The sequence below is a fragment of the Oncorhynchus mykiss genome, chromosome 15, assembly GCF_013265735.2.
Source record: "Oncorhynchus mykiss isolate Arlee chromosome 15, USDA_OmykA_1.1, whole genome shotgun sequence".
NCBI lineage: Eukaryota > Metazoa > Chordata > Actinopteri > Salmoniformes > Salmonidae > Oncorhynchus > Oncorhynchus mykiss.
In genome coordinates, this window is record NC_048579.1 from 7,414,578 (window position 1) to 7,437,565 (window position 22,988).

Genomic DNA, 22,988 nt, shown 5'->3' on the forward strand with positions numbered 1-22,988 from the left:
ACCCTGACCGTTAGGCCTCTGGATGCTTCTCTCTCACCCTGACCGTTAGGCCTCTGGATGCCTCTCTCTTACCCTGACCATTAGGCCTCAAGATTCCTCTCTCTGACCCTGACCGTTAGGCCTCATGATGCCTCTCTCTCACACTGACCCTTAGGCCTCAAGATGCCTCTCTCTTACCCTGACCATTAGGCCTCAGGATGCCTCTCTCTCACCCTGACTGTTAGGCCTCAAGATGCCTCTCTCTCACCCTGACTGTTAGGCCTCAAGATGCCTCTTTCTCACCCTGACTGTTAGGCCTCAAGATGCCTCTCTCTCACCCTGACCCTTAGGCCTCAGGATGCCTCTCTCTCACCCTGACTGTTAGGCCTCAAGATGCCTCTCTCTCACCCTGACTGTTAGGCCTCAAGATGCCTCTTTCTCACCCTGACTGTTAGGCCTCAAGATGCCTCTCTCTCACCCTGACCCTTAGGCCGCAGGATGCCTCTCTCTCACCCTGACTGTTAGGCCTCAAGATGCCTCTCTCTCACCCTGAACATCACACTGTAGGTTATACAATAGTACAACATTCAAAGAGATGTTGGATGGTGGTTTGAAGTGGAAGGGAGACAAACCACAGTGTGTACTGGTGGGTTTCTACTCCTCTATAAACTACAGTGTGTACTGTACTGGTGGGTTGACATACTCCTCTATAAACTACAGTGTGTACTGGTGGGTTCTACTCCTCTATAAACTACAGTGTGTACTGGTGGGTTGACATACTCCTCTATAAACTACAGTATGTACTGGTGGGTTTCTACTCCTCTATAAACTACAGTGTGTACTGGTGGGTTCTACTCCTCTATAAACTACAGTGTGTACTGGTGGGTTGACATACTCCTCTATAAACTACAGTGTGTACTGGTGGGTTTCTACTCCTCTATAAACTACAGTGTGTACTGGTGGGTTTCTACTCCTCTATAAACTACAGTGTGTACTGGTGGGTTCTACTCCTCTATAAACTACAGTGTGTACTGGTGGGTATCTACTCCTCTATAAACTACAGTGTGTACTGGTGGGTTTCTACTCCTCTATAAACTACAGTATGTACTGGTGGGTTCTACTCCTCTATAAACTACAGTGTGTACTGGTGGGTTTCTACTCCTCTATAAACTACAGTATGTACTGGTGGGTTCTACTCCTCTATAAACTACAGTGTGTACTGGTGGGTTGACATACTCCTCTATAAACTACAGTGTGTACTGGTGGGTTTCTACTCCTCTATAAACTACAGTGTGTACTGGTGGATTCTACTCCTCTATAAACTACAGTGTGTACTGGTGGGTTGACATACTCCTCTATAAACTACAGTGTGTACTGGTGGGTTTCTACTCCTCTATAAACTACAGTGTGTACTGGTGGATTCTACTCCTCTATAAACTACAGTGTGTACTGGTGGATTCTACTCCTCTATAAACTACAGTGTGTACTGGTGGGTTTCTACTCCTCTATAAACTACAGTGTGTACTGGTGGGTTTCTACTCCTCTATAAACTACAGTGTGTACTGGTGGGTTGACATACTCCTCTATAAACTACAGTGTGTACTGGTGGGTTCTACTCCTCTATAAACTACAGTGTGTACTGGTGGGTTTCTACTACTCTATAAACTACAGTGTGTACTGGTGGGTTTCTACTCCTCTATAAACTACAGTATGTACTGGTGGGTTGACATACTCCTCTATAAACTACAGTGTGTACTGGTGGGTTTCTACTCCTCTATAAACTACAGTGTATACTGGTGGGTTCTACTCCTCTATAAACTACAGTGTGTACTGGTGGGTTTCTACTCCTCTGTAAACTACAGTGTGTACTGGTGGGTTCTACTCCTCTATAAACTACAGTGTGTACTGGTGGGTTCTACTCCTCTATAAACTACAGTGTGTACTGGTGGGTTTCTACTCCTCTATAAACTACAGTGTGTACTGTACTGGTGGGTTGACATACTCCTCTATAAACTACAGTGTGTACTGGTGGGTTCTACTCCTCTATAAACTACAGTGTGTACTGGTGGGTTCTACTCCTCTATAAACTACAGTGTGTACTGGTGGGTTTCTACTCCTCTATAAACTACAGTGTGTACTGTACTGGTGGGTTGACATACTCCTCTATAAACTACAGTGTGTACTGGTGGGTTGTCTGAGTCAACAGTGTGAGAGGAGGAGAAGAGTGTGAGACAGAGTTAACAGAATATCACCTACAGGAGGCCCATCTGATCCAGGTAAACCGGCCAACCCCGACCTGCCGTGAGGCCCCTGTAAACAGAGACACATAGAAACACTGATTGATTAAAGGTCAAAACGACACTGTACTTTAACAATGTATCTGCTGACCTCAGCTCTGTTTCTGGGAGGACTGAGATTACCAGGTCTTCCTCCGAGGTACTAGGTCCTCTGAGGAAGTACTAGGTTCTCCGAGGAGGTACTAGGTCCTCCTCCGAGGAAGTACTAGGTCCTCAGAGGAAGAACTAGGTTCTCTGAGGAGGTACTAGGTCCTACTCCGAGGACGTACTAGGTCCTCAGAGGAAGTACTAGGTCTTCCAAGGAGATACTAGGTCCTCCTCCAAGGTACTAGGTCCTCCTCCGAGGTACTAGGTCATCAGAGGAAGTACTATGTCCTCCGAGGAGGTACTAGGTCCTCAGAGATACTCAGTCCACAGAGGAGATACTCGGTCCTCAGAGGAGATACTAGGTCCTCAGAGGAGATACTAGGTCCTCAGAGGAGGTACTAGGTCCTCAGAGGCGGTACTAGGTCCTCAGAGGAGGTACTAGGTCCTCAGAGGAGATACTAGGTCCTCAGAGGAGATCCTGGGTCCTCAGAGATACTGGGTCCTCAGAGATACTCGATCCTCAGAGGAGGTACTAGGTCCTCAGAAAAACTAGGTCCTCAGAGGAGATACTCGGTCCTCAGAGGAGATACTAGGTCCTCAGAGGAGATATTAGGTCCTCAGAGGAGATACTAGGTCCTCAGATATACTCAGTCCTCAGAGGAGATACTAGGTCATCAGAGGAGATACTAGGTCCTCAGAGATACTAGGTCCTCAGAGGAGGTACTAGGTCCTCAGAGATACTTGGTCCTCAGAGGAGGTACTAGATCCTAAGAGGATATACTAGGTCCTCAGAGGAGATACTAGGTCCTCAAAAGAGATACTAGGTCCTCAGAGATACTCGGTCCTCAGAGGAGGTACTAGGTCCTCAGAGAAACTAGGTCCTCAGAGGAGATACTCGGTCCTCAGAGGAGGTACTAGGTCCTCAGAGGAGATACTAGGTCCTCAGAAGAGATACTAGGTCATCAGAGGAGATACTAGGTCCTCAGAGATACTGGGTCCTCAGAGATACTGGGTCCTCAGAGATACTCGATCCTCAGAGGAGGTACTAGGTCCTCAGAGAAACTAGGTCCTCAGAGGAGATACTTGGTCCTCAGAGGAGATACTAGGTCCTCAGAGGAGATACTAGGTCCTCAGAGGAGGTACTAGGTCCTCAGAGATACTCAGTCCTCAGAGGAGATACTAGGTCCTCAAAGGAGATACTAGGTCCTCAGAGTAGACACCATGTCCTCAGAGGAGATACTAGGTCCTCAGATATACTCAGTCCTCAGAGGAGATACTAGGTCATCAGAGGAGATACTAGGTCCTCAGATATACTAGGTCCTCAGAGGAGGTACTAGGTCCTCAGAGATACTCGGTCCTCAGAGGAGGTACTAGATCCTAAGAGGATATACTAGGTCCTCAGAGGAGATACTAGGTCCTCAAAAGAGATACTAGGTCCTCAGAGGAGGTACTAGGTCCTCAGAGAAACTAGGTCCTCAGAGGAGATACTAGGTCCTCAGAGGAGATACTAGGTCCTCAGAGGAGATACTAGGTCCTCAGAAGAGATATTAGGTCCTCATAAGAGATATTAGGTCCTCGGAGGAGATACTAGGTCCTCAGAGGAGGTACTAGGTCCTCAGAGGAGGTACTAGGTCCTCAGAGATACTCGGTCCTCAGAAGAGATAGTAGGTCCTCAGAGATACTAGGTCCTCAGAGATACTCGGTCCTCGGAGATACTCGGTCCTCGGAGATACTCAGTCCTCAGAGGAGATACTCGGTCCTCAGAGGAGATACTAGGTCCTCAGAGATACTGGTCCTCAGAGATACTCGGTCCTCAGAGGAGATACTAGGTCCTCAGAGGAGGTACTAGGTCCTCAGAGATACACGGTCCTCAGACGAGATATTAGGTCCTCAGTGATACTCGGTCCTCAGAGGAGACACTAGGTCCTCAGAGACACTAGGTCCTCAGAGATACTGGTCCTCAGAGGAGGTACAAGGTCTTCAAACATTAATTCACTACATATTATAGAGTAAGGGGGGTTGACATTACATGAGCAAAACCCTTCCAGTACAGTAGTATAGTAAACAAGTATTTCCCAGTCTGTGTATTTTAAATCTACATCTAACAGATCAGACATTTTACAATTTGTCTTTTGTACCACTACCTTACTAACACAACACTTTCAGGTCAGTTTAGTTGACAGGCAACCGAAGAGCAGAGCTCCAACTTACTCGTTCACCGGGTGGTCCGATGGGACCTTGAGGACCAGGAAGTCCCTGCAGGAGAGAAGCAGACAGACAACTTCAGAGTTTGTTGCCATAGTTGCAGCACAAGCACACACACGCACGCGGATGCGTACACACACACGGATGCACACACACACACACACACACACACACACACACACACACACACACACACACACACACACACACACACACACACCTGGGGACATGGAGGGGCATATGGGACTCAGCAGAAGGTACTAACTCACGTGCGGGGGTAAGAATGTTGGGACCGTATTTGTTCTTGAGTGTGTCTGTGTGCGCACGTGTGTGTTTTTGTGTGTGTATGTGTGTGTGTGTCACGCCCCAACCGTAGAGATTTTTACGTCTCTATTTTGGTTTGGTCAGGGTGTGATTTGGGTGGGCATTCTATGTTCCTTTTTCTGTTTGTATTTTTTTGTTTTGGCCGGGCATGGAACCATACTTAGATAGCCATTTTTCCCACCTGTCTTTGTGGGTAGTTGTCTTTGTGTGTTGGCACTATAGCCTTAAGCTTCACAGTTGGTTTTTGGATTGATTATTGTTTTTGTCGGCATCATATGAATAAAAGGAATATGTACGCTCACCACGCTGCACCTTGGTCCAGTTTTTTAAACGGCCGTGACACTGTGTGTGTGTGTGTGTGTGTGTATTTGTGTGTGTGTGTGTATGTGTGTGTGTGTGTGTGTGTGTGTGTGTGTGTGTGTGTGTGTGTGGCAAAGAGAATAATCCGAGGCTGTGCTGGAGCTCGGGGAGCCTGCTGCAGGCATTCCACAGACATGAATGAGATACTTTCACCGCTTTGCTCAACCCCCAGAAACCCCAGCAAAATATCCTAAAGAAAATCTCTCTGTTTGTGCTTTCTACAGCTCCAGGGAGAAAGAGGGGGAGACAAAGAGGGGAAGGAAAAGAGGGAAGGGGAGGGGAGGGGGAGAAGAGGAGAGAGAAGGAGGAGGAAGAGGAGAGGAGGGGAAGAGGAGGAGGAAGAGAAGGGGAGAGGAGGAGGAGGAAGAGGAGGAGGAGGAGGAAGAGGAAGAGGAAGAGGAGGGGAGAGGAGGAGGAGAGAGGATGAGGAAGAGGAGGGGAGGAGGAGGGGAGAGGAGGAGGAAGAAGAGGGGGGAGGGGAGACGAGGTGAGGGGAGGAGGAGAAGGATGGGAGAGGAGGAGAGGAGAGGAGGAGGAGGAAGGGGAGGGGAGGGGAGGGGAGGAGGAGGGGAGGAGGAGGGGAGGAGGGGAGGAGGAAGAGGAGGGGAGAGGGAGCAGAAGAGGAAAGAGATAATTGATGATGTAAATGATCATCAAAGAGCAGTATATTTCCATTAGATGTTGACACCTCAGAAATCAGAGTGAGACAATTATCTATTTTCAGACATTACACACAAATAAAGACACACTGTTTGTGCTGAGTGTCAATAGCCACTTCAACCCTTATCAACAGTATACTCTTCCAAGCTAGTTTGACTATTATTTGTACATGCAAGCTAGTCTTTATTGTAAACATACAGTGCATTCGGAAAGTATTCAGACCCCTTGACCTTTTCCACATTTTGTTACATTACAGTCTTATCCTAAAATGGATTAAATTATTTGTTGTACTCATCAATCTACACACAATACCCCATAATGACAAAGCAAAACAGGTTTTGATTTCCTTTCGCAAATGTATTAAAAAAATATAAAAAAACGACAAATACCTTAAATACAGTAGTATTCAGACCCTTTCCTATGAGAATTGAGCTCAGGTGCATCCTGTTTCCATTCGTCAGCCTTAAGATGTTTCTTAAACTTGATAGGAGGCCACTTGTGGTAAAAATCAATTGAATGGACATGATTTGGGAAGAAATGCACCTGTCTATAAAAGGTCCCACAGTTGACAGTGCATGTCAGAGCAAAAACAAGCCATGAGGTCGAAGGATTTTCCGTAGAGCTCCGAGGCGGAATTGTGTCGAAGGCACAGATCTGGGGAAGGGTACCAAAAATGTCTGCAACATTGAAGGTCCCCAAGAACACAACAGTTGCATCCATCATTCTTAAACGGAAGAAGTTTGGAACCATCAAGACTCTTCCCAGTGATGTACGCCCGGCCAAACAGAGCAACCGAGGAAGAAGGGCCTAGGTCAGGGAGGTGACCAAAAACTCGATGGTCACTCTGACAGAGCTCTAGAGTTCCTCTGTGGAGATGGAAGAACCTTCCAGAAGGACAGCCATCTCTGCAGCACTCAACAAATCAGGCCTTTATGGTAGAGTGGCCAGACGGAAGCCACTCTTCCAAAAGGCACCTAAAGACTCTCAGACCATGAGAAGCGGGTACGGTTATGTTTTTCAGCTTAAAAAACATCTTTAGTGCTCCCTTCCCGCTCATACCCCGGTAACGAGATTGATTTGACAAAAATCCAGCGAAATTGCAGCACGCCAAATTCAAAAACAGAAATACTCATTACCAAAACTTCACAAGACATGCATATACAGTATAATACATCAAAATAAAGCTTAACTTGTTGTTAACAGTCGCAGTGTCATATTTCCAAAAAGGTTTTATGGCGAAAGCAGACCATGCGATTATCTGAGGACAGCAACCCACATACAAACAACTGAAAATCAGATTTCAACCAGCCAGGTTGAAACGATATAACGATATAATTCATGCCTTACCTTTGAAAATCTTCTTCTGTTGGCACTCCAAAATGTCCCAGAAACATCAAAAATTGTCCTTTTGTTCGATAACGTCCTTCTTTACATCCCCAAAATGTGAATTAATTTGGCGCGTTTGATTCAGAAAATACACCGGTTCCAACTCGCCCAACATGACTACAAAGTATCTAATAAGTTACCTGTAAACTTGGTCCAAACATTTCAAACAATGTTCCTAATCCAAACTTAGGTATCTTAAAACGTAAATAATCGATACAATTTAAGACGGGATAAATTGTGTTAAATACTGGACGAAAATCAGTTCTGTTAAACTCACAGATATTATTCTGACAGTTTTAGGAACTTCAGAGTGTTTTCTATCCAAATCAACTAATAATATGCATATCCTAGCTTCTGGGCCTGAGTAACACGCAGTTTACTTTGGGCACGTCAGTCATCCGACCATCCGAATACTGCCCCCTAGCCTTCAGAAGTTTTAAGGGACTGGGAGACTAGTCAGGATCGAGGGAAAGATGAACGAAGCAAAGTACAGAGAGATCATTGATGAAAACCTGCTCCTGAGCGCTCAGGACCTCAGACTGGGGCAAAGATTCACATTACAACAGAACAATGACCCTGAGCACACATCCAAGACAACGCATGAGTGGCTTCGGGACAAGTCTCTGAATGTCCTTCAGTGATCCAGCCAGAGCCCGGACTTGAACCCGATCTAACATCTTGGTAGAGACCTGAAAATGCCTGTGCAGTGATGCTCCCCATCCAACCTGACAGAGCTTGAGAGGATTTGCAGAGAAGAATGGGAGAAACTCCCCAAATAAAGGTGTGCCAAGCTTGTAGCGTCACACCCAGGAAGACTCGATGGTGTAATCGCTGTCAAAGCACTAAGTAAAGGGTCTGAATACTTAGTGTGTTAATGTCATATTTCAGTTTTTAGATTTTATTAATGTGCAAAAATTTCAGAAAACCTGTTTAGGTTGTATAACTATGGGGCATTGGGTGTAGATTGATGACGGGAAGAAATAATTTAATCATTTTTTAGAACAAACCTGTAAGGTAACACAATGTGGAAAAAGTCAAAGGGTATGAATACTTACAGAATGCACAGTATATACAGTACCAGTCTGGATACACCTATTCATTCAAGGGTTTTACTTTATTTTTACTATTTTCTACCTTGTAGAATACTCTATAATGTCTGTAGTACTGTATAGTGCCTGTAATACTGTATACTGTCTGTTACTGTATGCTGTCTGTAATACTGTATAGTGCCTGTAATACTGTATACTGTCTGTAATACTGTACACTGTCTGTAATACTGTATACTGTCTGTAATACTGTATACTGTCTGTAATACTCACTTGTGTTCCTGGGATCCCCTGCTGACCTGGTGGTCCCGGCTCTCCTTGAGGTCCCTAAACAAAGAGACCATCAATCTGAGAAGGAGCAAAGAGCAGAGCACAGCAGACCGTATCTACAGTATGACTGTCAGTCTACCTAGACGATGGACGCTTCCACGATTTAAGGAGATGTTTAAGAGTACTAATGTAAGCTATGGCAGTGTCTACTCTCAGTGCTTTAGGGACTAAATAAAAATCCCCAAAACGTCTGGTTGATATAGTAGAGAAATAGTTGACATTGGACTGTACTGGGCCCGGTTTCCCCGATAGCAATGGAATTTATTCTTATGAGTGTTTCAACGATGCACATTTTCTACAACGGCCGTAGAAGTAACATGCGTTTCCCAAAATGCCATGCGGTCGTTGTGTACGTCATCGGAGTCGATACCGAAAGGATCGAAACGGAGCGCTGGTCTCAGATTTCTCCATTCAAATCTTTCTTTAACATTATTTATTTCACAATACTAATAAAGAATCAGCTCCTAGAGAGATTTGTGTATTTTTTGTTGTTGTTGATGTTTATTGTCACATACACCACGATACGGTGGCATGAAAAACTATGTGAACCCTTTGGAACTACCTGGATATCTGCATACATTGGTCATAACATTTTATTTGATGTTCATCTAGCTCAAGACAAACACAGTTTTCTTAACTAAACTAATAACACACAAACACTTATACGTTTTCATGTCTTAATTGAACACACCGTGTAAACACTCACAGTGGAGGGTGGGAAATGTATGTGAACCCTTGGATTTAATAACTGGTTGACCCTCCTTCGGCAGCAATAACCTCAACCAAATGTTTTCCGTAGTTGTGGATCAGACCTGCACAACGGTCAGGAGGAATTTTGGACCATTCCTCTTCACAAAACTTTTTTGTTCAGCAATATTCTTGGGATGTCTGGAGTGAACTGCTCTCTTGAGGTCATGCCACAGTATCTCAATCGGGTTGAGGTCAGAACACTCAATGGGCCAATCCAACAGGCGTATTTTCTTCTGTTGAAGCCATTCTGTTGTTGATTTACTTCTGTGTTCTGGTTCGTTGTCCTGTTGCATCCCTTCAACTTCTGTTGAGCTTCAATTGGCGGACAGATGGTTGGTGTGCTATGGCCTTTTCTTCTACACACATAGTGTTGTTTGTTCCTTCCAAACAACTCAACAGTAGTTTCATCTGTCCACAGAATATTTTGCCAGTAGCGCTGTGGAACATCCAAGTGCACTTTTGCAAACTTCAGACGTGCAGCAATGTTTTTTGTTTTTTTTTGGACAGCAGTGGCTTCTTCGGTGGTGTCCTCCCATGAACATCATTCTTGTTTAGTGTTTTACGTATCGTAGACTTGTCAACAGAGATGTTAGCATGTTCCAGAGATCTCTGTAAGTCTTTAGCTGACACTCTAGGATTCTTCTTAACCTCACCTAGCATTCTGCACGGTGCTCTTGCAGTCATCTTTGCAGGACAGCCACTTTGTTTTACTGTGGACTGATGAACATCAAGGCTTTTAGAGATACTTTTGTAACCCTTTCCAGCTTTATGCAAGTCAACAATTCTTAGTCTTAGTTCTTCTGAGATCTATTTTGTTTGAGGCATGGTTCACATCAGGCAATGATTCTTGTGAAAAGCAAACTCAAATTTTGTGTGTTTTTATAGGGCAGGGCAGCTCTAACCAACATCTCCAATCTCGTCTCATTGATTGGGCTCCAGGTTAACTGACTCCTGACTCCAATTAGCTTTTGGAGAAGTCATTAGCCTAGGGGTTCACATAATTTTTCCAACCTACACTGTGAATGTTTAAATTATATACTCAGTATAGACAAGAAACATACAATAATGTGTTTGTTATTAGTTTAAGCACACTGTGTTTATCTATTGTTGTGACATAGATTAAGATCAGATTTAATTTGATTACCAATTTATGCAGAAATCCAGGTAATTCCAAAGGGTTCACATACTTTTTCTTGCCACTGTATATATAAAAGCATGTGGACACCACTTCAAATTAGTGGATTCGGCTATTTCAGCCACACCCGTTGCTGACAGGTGTATAAAATTGAGCACACTGCCATGCAATCTCCATAGACAAACATTGGCAGTAGAATGGCCTTACTGAAGAGCTCAGTGACTTTCAACGTGGCACCGTCAATGATTGCCACCTTGCCAACAAGCCAATTTGTCAAATTTCTGCCCTGCTAGACCTTCCCCAGTCAACTGTATGTTCTGTTATTGTGAAGTGGCAAAGTCCACACAAGGCCACACAAGCTCATAGAATGGGTCAACCGTGAGCTGAAGCGTGTAGAGCGTAAAAATGATCTGTCCTCGTTTGCAACACTCACTACCGAATTCCAAAATGCGTCTGGAAGCAACGTCAGCACAAATTCAGAGACAACACAAAGATTCCTTGATGTCCTTCCAGATTCCCTCTGTCTACCCAAGGACGCCAGAGGACAAAAATCAGTTAACCACCTAACTGAGGAACTCAATTTAACCTTGCGCAATACCCTAGATGCAGTTGCACCCCTAAAAATTACAAACATTTCTCATAAGAAACTAGCTCCCTGGTACACAGAAAATACCCGAGCTCTGAAGCAAGCTGCCAGAAAATTGGAACGGAAATGGCGCCACACCAAACTGGAAGTCTTCCGACTAGCTTGGAAAGACAGTACTGTGCAGTACCGAAGAGCCCTTACTGCTGCTCGATCATCCTATTTTTCTAACTTAATTGAGGAAAATAAGAACAATCCGAAATTCCTTTTTGATACTGTCGCAAAGCTAACTAAAAAGCAGCATTCCCCAAGAGAGGATGACTTTCACTTTAGCAATGATAAATTCATGAACTTCTTTGAGGAAAATATTATGATTATTAGAAAGCAAATTACGGACTCCTCTTTAAATCTGCGTATTCCTTCAAAGCTCAGTTGTCCTGAGTCTGCACAACTCTGCCAGGACCTAGGATCAAGAGAGACGCTCAAGTGTTTTAGTACTATATTTCTTGACACAATGATGAAAATAATCATGGCCTCTAAACCTTCAAGCTGCATACTGGACCCTATTCCAACTAAACTACTGAAAGAGCTGCTTCCTGTGCTTGGCCCTCCTATGTTGAACATAATAAACGGCTCTCTATCCACCGGATGTGTACCAAACTCACTAAAAGTGGCAGTAATAAAACCTCTCTTGAAAAAGCCAAACCTTGACCCAGAAAATATAAAAAACTATCGGCCTATATCGAATCTTCCATTCCTCTCAAAAATTTTAGGAAAGGCTGTTGCGCAGCATCTCACTGCCTTCCTGAAGACAAACAATGTATACGAAATGCTTCAGTCTGGTTTTAGACCCCATCATAGCACTGAGACGGCACTTGTGAAGGTGGTAAATGACATTTTAATGGCATCGGACCGAGGCTCTGCATCTTTCCTCGTGCTCCTAGACCTTAGTGCTGCTTTTGATACCATCGATCATCACATTCTTTTGGAGAGATTGGAAACCCAAATTGGTCTACACGGACAACTTCTGGCCTGGTTTAGATCTTATCTGTCGGAAAGATATCAGTTTGTCTCTGTGAATGGTTTGTCCTCTGACAAATCAACTGTAAATTTCGGTGTTCCTCAAGGTTCCGTTTTAAGACCACTATTGCTTTCACTATATATTTTACCTCTTGGGGATGTTATTCGAAAACATAATGTTAACTTTCACTGCTATGCGGATGACACACAGCTGTACATTTCAATGAAACATGGTGAAGCCCCAAAATTGCCCTTGCTAGAAGCATGTGTTTCAGACATAAGGAAGTGGATGGCTGCAAACTTTCTACTTTTAAACTCGGACAAAACAGAGATGCTTGTTCTAGGTCCCAAGAAACAAAGAGATCTTCTGTTGAATCTGACAATTAATCTTAATGGTTGTACAGTCGTCTCAAATAAAACTGTGAAGGACCTCGGCGTTACTCTGGACCCTGATCTCTCTTTTGAAGAACATATCAAGACCATTTCAAGGACAGCTTTTTTCCATCTACGTAACATTGCAAAAATCAGAAACTTTCTGTCCAAAAATGATGCAGAAAAATTAATCCATGCTTTTGTCACTTCTAGGTTAGACTACTGCAATGCTCTACTTTCCGGCTACCCGGATAAAGCACTAAATAAACTAGAACCAAAAAATGTGATCATATTACTCCAGTGCTAGCCTCTCTACACTGGCTTCCTGTCAAAGCAAGGGCTGATTTCAAGGTTTTACTGCTAACCTACAAAGCATTACATGGGCTTGCTCCTACCTATCTCTCTGATTTGGTCCTGCTGTACATACCTACACGTACTCTACGGTCACAAGACGCAGGCCTCCTAATTGTCCCTAGAATTTCTAATCAAACAGCTAGAGGCAGGGCTTTCTCCTATAGAGCTCAATTTTTATGGAACGGTCTGCCTATCCATGTCAGAGACGCAAACTCGGTCTCAACCTTTAAGTCTTTACTGAAGACTCATCTCTTCAGTGGGTCATATGATTGAGTGTAGTCTGGCCCAGGAGTGGGAAGGTGAACGGAAAGGCTCTGGAGCAACGAACCGCCCTTGCTGTCTCTGCCTGGCCGGTTCCCCTCTTTCCACTGGGATTCTCTGCCTCTAACCCTATAACAGGGGCTGAGTCACTGGCTTACTGGGGCTCTCTCATGCCGTCCCTGGAGGGGGTGCGTCACCTGAGTGGGTTGATTCACTGATGTGGTCATCCTGTCTGGGCTGGCGCCCCCCCTTGGGTTGTGCCGTGGCGGAGGTCTTTGTGGGCTATACTCAGCCTTGTCTCAGGATGGTAAGTTGGTGGTTGAAGATATCCCTCTAGTGGTGTGGGGGCTGTGCTTTGGAAAAGTGGGTGGGGTTATATCGTTCCTGTTTGGCCCTGTCCGGGGGTGTCCTCGGAGGGGGCCACAGTGTCTCCTGACCCCTCCTGTCTCAGCCTCCAGTATTTATGCTGCAGTATGTGTCGGGGGGGCTAGGGTCAGTTTGTTATATCTGGAGTACTTCTCCTGTCCTATTCGGTGTCCTGTATGAATCTAAGTGTGCGTTCTCTAATTCTCTCCTTCTCTCTTTCTTTCTCTCTCTCGGAGGACCTGAGCCCTAAGACCATGCCCCAGGACTACCTGACATGATGACTCCTTGCTGTCCCCAGTCCACCTGACCGTGCTGCTGCTCCAGTTTCAACTGTTCTGCCTTATTATTATTCGACCATGCTGGTCATTTATGAACATTTGAACATCTTGGCCATGTTCTGTTATAATCTCCACCCGGCACAGCCAGAAGAGGACTGGCCACCCCACATAGCCTGGTTCCTCTCTAGGTTTCTTCCTAGGTTTTGGCCTTTCTAGGGAGTTTTTCCTAGCCACCGTGCTTCTACACCTGCATTGCTTGCTGTTTGGGGTTTTAGGCTGGGTTTCTGTACAGCACTTTGAGATATCAGCTGATGTACAAAGGGCTATATAAATACATTTGATTTGATTTGAATAACTGTTCGTCGAGCACTTTCTCGGAATGGGTTTCCATGGCGGAGCAGCCGCACACAAGCCTTAGATCACCATGCGCATTGCCAAGCGTTGGCTGGAGTGGTGTAAAGCTCACTGTCATTGGACTCTGGAGCAGTGGAAATGTGTTCTCTTGAGTAATGAATCACGCTTCACCATCTGGCAGTCCAACGGACGAATCTGGGTTGGGCGGATGCCAGGAGAACGCTACCTGCCCAGATGCATAATGCCAACTCTAAAGTTTGGTGGGGATTAATGGGCTGTTTTTCAAGGTTCATGCTAGTCCCCTTAGTTCCAGTGAAGGGAAATATGAACTCTACTGCATACAATGACATTCTATGCAGACGATTTCATGCTTACATGTTTGTGACAACAGTTTGGGGAAGGCCCTTTCCTGCTTCAGCATTACAATGCTCCCGTGCACAAAGCGAGGTCCATATAGAAATGGTTTTTCGAGATCCGTGGGGAAGAACTTGACTGGCCTGCATTGAGCCCTGACCTCAACCCCATTGAACATCTTTGGGATGAATTGGAACGCCGACTTCGAGCCAGGCCTAATCGCCCAACCTCACTAATGCTCTTGTGGCTGAATGGAAGCAAGTCCCTGCAAAAATGTTCCAACATGTAGTGGAAAGCCTTCCGAGAAGAGTGGAGGCTATTATAGTAGCAAAGGGGGAACCAACTCCATATTAACGCCCATCATTTTGGAATGAGATGTTTGACTAGCAGGTGTCCACATACTTTAGTGCATTACTACCTACAGCTGCAAATGTTGAGCTGGCTTATTGGCTTAGCCTACCCAATAGAAATTCACTAAAATCACTTTGGCACATCGTTGCTCACATTTTAGGCTACACATAACGAAATGTATTGAGACAAATTATAGACAGCAGCCTGCAAGTAGCAAAATAGAACTCAATTGATTAACATGAAATGTATTTAAATATGATTGAAATGGGCCTATAGCCTACTGTTTATATTTTAATGCAGTCGTCTCGGTTTTTCATTTCAAGCCTATTTTTCGTATGTTGCTTGTTTGTATCAACTGTAAAGACATTGACAACTATGTGTTTGTAGTCCGCTTTGTTCTGAGGTTATCAGCGGGTCAACAGAGAGACGGATAAACCACGCGATTCTGTGTTTAGCAGAGATCATTTGTGTATAAAGTAATGCCGGCAGGGCAAAAAAACAGCATCTGTCGACGCACTGAGCTGTTCTAAGAGTTGTCTGAGGCATGCATTAGATTCCAAGCGTCTTCAAGTGCAATGTTAATAACGATGGTTTTGGGGAAACATCTCTGAGATTTAACGACGCTCCTACGAAGGTTCTAACGATGAACTTAGCCTTAAGATGCTTTTGGGAAACTGGAGCCCTGGGCTGTACTGTTGCTAGGATACTGAGCTGAATAATGAACTTGTTCTCCCCGTGTACAATATTAATATACACAGAGTGTACAAAACATTAAGAACACCTGATGAATCCAGGAGAAAGCTATGATCCCCTTATTGATGTCACTTGTTAAATCCACTTCAATCAGTGTAGATGAAGGGGAGGATTTTTATGCCCTGAGACAACTGAGACATGGATTGTGTATGTGTGCCGTGCTGTGTGTGAATGGGCAAGACAAAATATTGAAGTGCCTTGAACGGTGTATGGTAGTAGGTTTGTGTCAAGAATTGCAACGCTGCTGTTTTTTTTTTTTTTTACGCTCCTGTGTGTATCAAGAATGGTCCACCACCCAAAGGACATCCAGCCAACCTGACACAACTTCCTCCTAAACACTGATCTAGGACCAGATTACCTTTCCCAGAGCCTTCATTAAACCATTAGAAGGGCAGCTTGTAAAACCGACCTTAGGGGCAAAATCACCCTACTCTGAGTTGCTACAGGGAGAGGCCCCAGTGAGCGGCCATTTTGGAACACAGGGAGGGGTCACAGCCTGACCGAAAGATGGTGGATAAATAAGAAGGTTTACTCAGGTTTATCATTGAAAAATATTTAAGCTCATTGTTCATCCATAATGCTCATGGTCCCTCCATAATACCTGGCATGCTCATGGTTCCTCCATAATACCTGGCATGCTCATGGTTCCTCCATAATACCTGGCATGCTCATGGTTCCTCCATAATACCTGGCATGCTCATGGTTCCTCCATAATACCTGGCATGCTCATGGTCCTTCCATAATACCTGGCATGCTCATGGTCCTTCCATAATACCTGGCATGCTCATGGTCCTTCCATAATACCTGGCATGCCCATGGTCCTTCCATAATACCTGGCATGCTCATGGTTCCTCCATAATACCTGGCATGCTCATGGTCCTTCCATAATACCTGGCATGCTCATGGTCCTTCCATAATACCTGGCATGCTCATGGTCCTTCCATAATACCTGGCATGCTCATGGTCCTTCCATAATACCTGGCATGCTCATGGTCCTTCCATAATACCTGGCATGCTCATGGTCCTTCCATAATACCTGGCATGCTCATGGTCCTTCCATAATACCTGGCATGCTCATGGTTCCTCCATAATACCTGGCATGCTCATGATTCCTCCATAATACCTGGCATGCTCATGGTTCCTCCATAATACCTGGCATGCTTATGGTTCCTCCATAATACCTGGCATGCTCATGGTCCTTCCATAATACCTGGCATGCTCATGGTTCCTCCATAATACCTGGCATGCTTATGGTTCCTTCATAATACCTGGCATGCTCATGGTTCCTCCATAATGCCTGGCATGCTTATGGTTCCTACATAATACCTGGCATGCTCATGGTTCCTCCATAATACCTGGCATGCTCATGGTTCCTCCATAATACCTGGCATGCTTATGGTTCCTCCATAATACCTGGCATGCTCATGGTTCCTCCATAATACCTGGCATGCTTATGGTTCCTCCATAATACCCGGCATGCTCATGGTTCCTCCATAATACCTGGCATGCTTATGGTTCCTCCATAATACCTGGCATGCTCATGGTCCTTCCATAATACCTGGCATGCTCATGGTTCCTCCATAATACCCGGCATGCTTATGGTTCCTCCATAATACCTGGCATGCTCATGGTCCTTCCATAATACCTGGCATGCTCATGGTTCCTCCATAATACCTGGCATGCTTATGGTTCCTCCATAATACCTGGCATGCTCATGGTTCCTCCATAATACCTGGCATGCTTATGGTTCCTCCATAATACCTGGCATGCTCATGGTTCCTCCACAATACCTGGCATGCTTATGGTTCCTCCATAATACCTGGCATGCTCATGGTCCCTCCATAATACCTGGCATGCTCATGGTCCTTCCATAATACCTGGCATGCTCATGGTTCCTCCATAATACCTGGCATGCTTATGGTTCCTCCATAATACCTGGCATGCTCATGGTTCCTCCATAATACCTGGCATGCTCATGGTTCCTCCATAATACCTGGCATGCTCATGGTTCCTCCATAATACCTGGCATGCTCATGGTTCCTCCATAATAGCTAGCATGCTCATGGTTCCTCCATAATACCTGGCATGCTCATGGTTCCTCCATAATACCTGGCATGCTCATGGTTCCTCCATAATAGCTAGCATGCTCATGGTTCCTCCATAATACCTGGCATGCTCACCAGCTGGCTCTGGTCTACTACTCCCGTTTGCCCCAGTGGCCCCACCCCGATCAGAGAAAAATAGGGAGTGGGTTGTCTCGCTTTCTCTACCGTCTCTGGCCTGACCTACAGCATAAATTATGTCACTCCTCCTAGAGCTTACAAGCACAATGTTTGACCTTTTGACCTCCAGAGCTGAATCTATCCTAAACACTAATATCCTGTGGTAGACTACCCTCCTCTCTGGAGACAGAGTCTTGGTAAGGTACACTACCCTCCTCTCTGGAGACAAATAGAGTCTTGGTAAGGTAGACTACCCTCCTCTCTGAAGACAGAGTCTTGGTAAGGTAGACTACCCTCCTCTCTGGAGACAAATAGAGTCTTGGTAACGTAGACTACCCTCCTCTCTGGATACAAATAGAGTCTTGGTAACGTAGACTACCCTCCTCTCTGGAGAGAAATAGAGTCTTGGTAACGTAGACTACCCTCTTCTCTGGAGACAGAGTCTTGGTAAGGTAGACTACCCTCCTCTCTGAAGACAGAGTGTTGGCAAGGTAGACTACCCTCCTCTCTGGAGACAGAGTCTTGGTAACGTAGACTACCCTCCTCTCTGGAGACAGAGTCTTGGCAATGTAGACTACCCTCCTCTCTGGAGACAGTCTTGGTAACGTAGACTACCCTCCTCTCTGGAGACAAATAAAGCCTTGGTAAGGTAGACTACCATCCTCTCTGGAGACAGAGTCTTGGCAATGTAGACTACCCTCCTCTCTGGAGACAAATAGAGTCTTGGTAAGGTAGACTACCCTCCACTCTGGAGACAGTCTTGGTAGGGTAGACTACCCTCCTCTCTGATCACAAATAGAGTCTTGGTAAGGTAGACTACCCTCGTCTCTGGAGAGAAATAGAGTCTTGGTAACGTAGACTACCCTCTTCTCTGGAGACAGAGTCTTGGTAAGGTAGACTACCCTCCTCTCTGAAGACAGAGTGTTGGCAAGGTAGACTACCCTCCTATCTGGAGACAGAGTCTTGGCAATGTAGACTACCCTCCTCTCTGAAGACAGAGTCTTGGCAATGTAGACTACCCTCCTCTCTGGAGACAGTCTTGGTAACGTAGACTACCCTCCTCTCTGGAGACAAGTAGAGTCTTGGTAAGGTAGACTACCCTCCTCTCTGATCACAAATAGAGTCTTGGTAAGGTAGACTACCCCCCTCTCTGGAGACAGTCTTGGTAAGTCTTATACTAACACTATAAAACAGTTCTGGTCAAAGTGTGTGTTTTGGATGGTGTATCTGTGTAAGATAACATTATGTTATGTTATGTTAACATTATAACAGTCTTCATACCATGTTTCCTTTGGGACCGTGAGGACCGTCCACTCCAGCCACACCCTGTGGAAACACAACTAGTCAGATGGGTAGGAATGAATTATTAATGTTTGGCTATATGATACAGGAGTTACCATAGTGATATATATGATACAGGAGATACCATAGTGATATATATGATACAGGAGATACCATAGTGATATATATGATACAGGAGATACTATAGTGATATATATGATACAGGAGATACCATAGTGATATACAGTGCCTTGTGAAAGTATTCGGCCCCCTTGAACTTTGCGACCTTTTGCCACATTTCAGGCTTCAAACATAAAGATATAAAACTGTATTTTTTTGTGAAGAATCAACAACAAGTGGGATAAGAGTGTCTGCTAAATGACTAACATGTACAAGAAGGAAACTATGTGTGAAGTACTACGTACAGGCTGTCCAGTGGGCCCAGGTGGACCGTTTGGCCCAAGCACACCTCTAGGACCCTGAACACAGAGAGAGAGAGAGAGAGAGAGAGAGAGAGAGAGAGAGAGAGAGAGAGAGAGAGAGAGAGAGAGAGAGAGAGAGAGAGAGAGAGAGAGAGAGAGAGAGAGAGAGAGAGAGAGAGAGAGAGAGAGAGAGAGAGAGAGAGAGAGAGAGAGAGAGAGAGAGAGAGAGAGAGAGAGAGAGAGAGAGAGAGAGAGAGAGAGAGAGAGAGAGAGAGAGAGAGAGAGAGAGAGAGAGAGAGAGAGAGAGAGAGAGAGAGAGAGGGGAAAAGGGGTAAAAGCATGAAGAACAGTTGACAGGATCACACTGTAGAACAAAAGCCCAGTTTAAAAATGCTGCCCCCTTGTGGACTAACATGAATAATACATTAAATGTATAGGTCACCCAAATTACAAAATGACTGTTTCCTTACTCTGTAAGCAGTCTATGGACAAGGTAGGACAGCAATCTATGCATTGGTTTAGTTTCTCTGGCATTGTTTCCATGCTGTTTCCAATGCTAACGTTTTAGCATTTGTGGCACAAATCTAATTCAAGTCATGGTTTGCAAAAATCACTGAAGCTGGAGACTCATATCTCCCTCTCTAACTTTAAGCACCAGCTGTTAAAGCAGCTCACAGATCACTGCACCTGTACGTATCCCATCTGTAAATAGCCCATCCAACAACCTCATCCCCATACTGTGTTTATTTATATATCTTTCTCCTTTCCACCCCAGTATCTCTACTTGCACACTCATCTTCAGCACATCAATCACTCCAGAGTTTAATTGGTATATTGTAATTATTTCGCCACTATGGCCTATTTATTGCCTTAACTACCTTATCCTACTTCATTTAAACACTGTAAATGTAATGTAAATATACTTTTCTATTGTGTTATTGACTGTACGTTTGTTTACTCCATGTGTAACTCTGTGTTGTTGTTTGTGTCACACTGCTTTGCTTTATCTTGGCCAGGTCTCAGTTGAAAATGAGAACTAGTTCTCAACTGGCCTCCCTGGTTAAATAAAGGTGATCTGGTCTACCTGGTTAAATAAAGGTGAAATAAACATTTTTAAAAAATGGTACCAATATTAGCATTTTCCACGCATGTGCAAATCATCTGAAAGTAGTTCAAATTGTGAAGCTCAACAATATATACATGTATATACAGGGGGGTGTCGGTACAGAGTCAATGTGGAGGCTATATACAGGGGGTACCGGTACAGAGTCAATGTGGAGGCTATATACAGGGGGGTGTCGGTACAGAGTCAATGTGGAGGCTATATACAGGGGGTACCGGTACAGAGTCAATGTGGAGTCTATATACAGGGGGTACCAGTACAGAGTCAATGTGGAGACTATATACAGGGGGTACCGGTACAGAGTCAATGTGGAGGCTATATACAGGGGGTGCCGGTACAGAGTCAATGTGGAGGCTATATACAGGGGGTACCGGTACAGAGTCAATGTGGAGGCTATATACAGGGGGTACCGGTACAGAGTCAATGTGGAGGCTATATACAGGGGGTACCGGTACAGAGTCAATGTGGAGGCTATATACAGGGGGTACCGGTACAGAGTCAATGTGGAGGCTATATACAGGGGGTACCGGTACAGAGTCAATGTGGAGACTATATACAGGGGGTACCGGTACAGAGGCAATGTGGAGGCTATATACAGGGGGTACCGGTACAGAGTCAATGTGCGGGGGCACCGGTTAGTTGAGGTAATTGAGGTAACATATACACGTGAGTCGATTTATTAAAGTGACTTGTGCATCGATAATGACAGAGAGTAGCAGCAGCGTAGAAGGGGGAGGGGGGGGGGGCAATGCAAGTAGTCTGGGTAGCCATTTGATTAGCTGTTCAGGAGTCTTATGGCTTTGGGCGTAGAAGCTGCGTAGAAACCTAGACTTGGCAAGTGGTACCGGAGCGCCGAGTCAAGGTCCAAGAGGCTTCTAAACAGCTTCAACCCCCCCAAACCATAAGACTCCTGAACAACTAATCAAATGGCTACCCATACAATTTTCAATTACTTTCATACCTTGTCCAAAGACTGCTTATAAGGGTAGAGAAAGCTTAAATGTAATTTGGTCGTGTGGGTAAGACTAGCCCTTTATCTAGCTGATACAGAAGTAGACGTGTTGTCAACCCAGGGAGATAGTATGTTATGAATACTTGTATTACTCCAATGATGTTATTAAGTTAAACTGATACTACTTGATAAATAGTTTAGGGTCCTGTTTATCAAACCTAACAGCGATTCAGTGGACACTCTCTTACGCTCTCTCCAGCCAATCCCCTTGGCCCGATCTCTCCATCCTCGCCCTGCACAGAGAAGAACTGTCAGTTTACAGCAGTAAAAATGGATGGATAGAAATGGAGGAGTTGTATGGGAGAATGATGAGGGAATGGATGGTGGGATACTCACTCTTTGTCCGTCCTCTCCAGGGGCTCCAGGAGGTCCAATTGATCCGGTCTCCCCCTGGAGAGAGAGAGAGAGAGAGAGAGAGAGAGATAGAGAGAGAGAGAGAGAGAGAGAGAGAAGGAGAGAGAGAGAGAAGGGGCAGATAGGGAGAGAGAGGGAGAGAGAGAAGGGGCAGAGAGGGAGAGAGAGGGAGAGAGAGAGAAGGGGCAGAGAGGGAGAGAGAGGGAGAGAGAGAGAAGGGGCAGAGAGGGAGAGAGAGAGAGAGAGAGAGAGAGAGAGAGAGAGAGAGAGAGAGAGAGAGAGAGAGAGAGAGAGAGAGAGAGAGAGAGAGAGAGAGAGAGAGAAGGGGCAGAGAGGGAGAGGGAGAGAGAGGGAGAGAGAGAAGGGGCAGAGAGGGAGAGAGAGGGAGAGAGAGAAGGGGCAGAGAGGGAGAGAGAGGGAGAGAGAGACAGAGACAGAGACAGAGACAGAGACAGAGACAGAGAGATGTGTGTTAGTGTCACATAGAGGACTGGGCGAGGCCAGCTGTGTAGTTACAGACTCTTACAGCAGGATGACTGGCTGGCTGGCTGATTTGCTGGCTGGCTGACTGGCTGGCTGGCTGGCTGATTGGCTGGCTGGCTGGCTAACTCTGTTTTTACCTCGATGTTACCCAAGCAGAATAGGTAACCAAACAACCAGGCTCTCCCTCTCTGCCCCTTCTCTCTCTCTCTACCCCTCCTATCTGTTTCTCCCTCTCCCTCTCTCTGCCCCTTCTCTCTGTTTCTCTCTCTCTACCTATTCTACCTGGTTCTCCCTCTCTCTGCCCTTCTCTCTCTCTGCAGCCTAAGTTCCTAATTTAGCCTGATAGGGTCTGGTGTGTCTCTTCTGAGGGTGTTTAGAGCAGATGGCACAGAAAAAGACTGGGACTGGAGCTTGTATCATGATCATGCTTTTCAACATGCTGCTTGGCTACACGTCTGGTGACAACTCTGTGGAAGAGGTTGTTAT

General features: G+C 45.2%; 1 protein-coding gene across 4 annotated transcripts in view; it reads right to left on the minus strand.

The window, feature by feature from the left end:
- Positions 1 to 22,988, minus strand: part of LOC110490894 (collagen alpha-1(XI) chain) — a 177,949-nt gene that overhangs the window by 99,925 nt on the left and 55,036 nt on the right. For all 4 annotated transcript variants that reach the window (XM_036945700.1, XM_036945699.1, XM_036945698.1 and 1 more), the window contains 7 exons: positions 22,002 to 22,055; positions 21,854 to 21,898; positions 19,534 to 19,587; positions 19,109 to 19,153; positions 8,618 to 8,671; positions 4,575 to 4,619; positions 2,236 to 2,289 (listed from right to left, as the gene is read on the minus strand). In XM_036945700.1, coding sequence (XP_036801595.1) covers positions 2,236 to 2,289; positions 4,575 to 4,619; positions 8,618 to 8,671; positions 19,109 to 19,153; positions 19,534 to 19,587; positions 21,854 to 21,898; positions 22,002 to 22,055 — 351 coding nt within the window. The remainder of the gene's footprint in view (positions 1 to 2,235; positions 2,290 to 4,574; positions 4,620 to 8,617; positions 8,672 to 19,108; positions 19,154 to 19,533; positions 19,588 to 21,853; positions 21,899 to 22,001; positions 22,056 to 22,988) is intronic.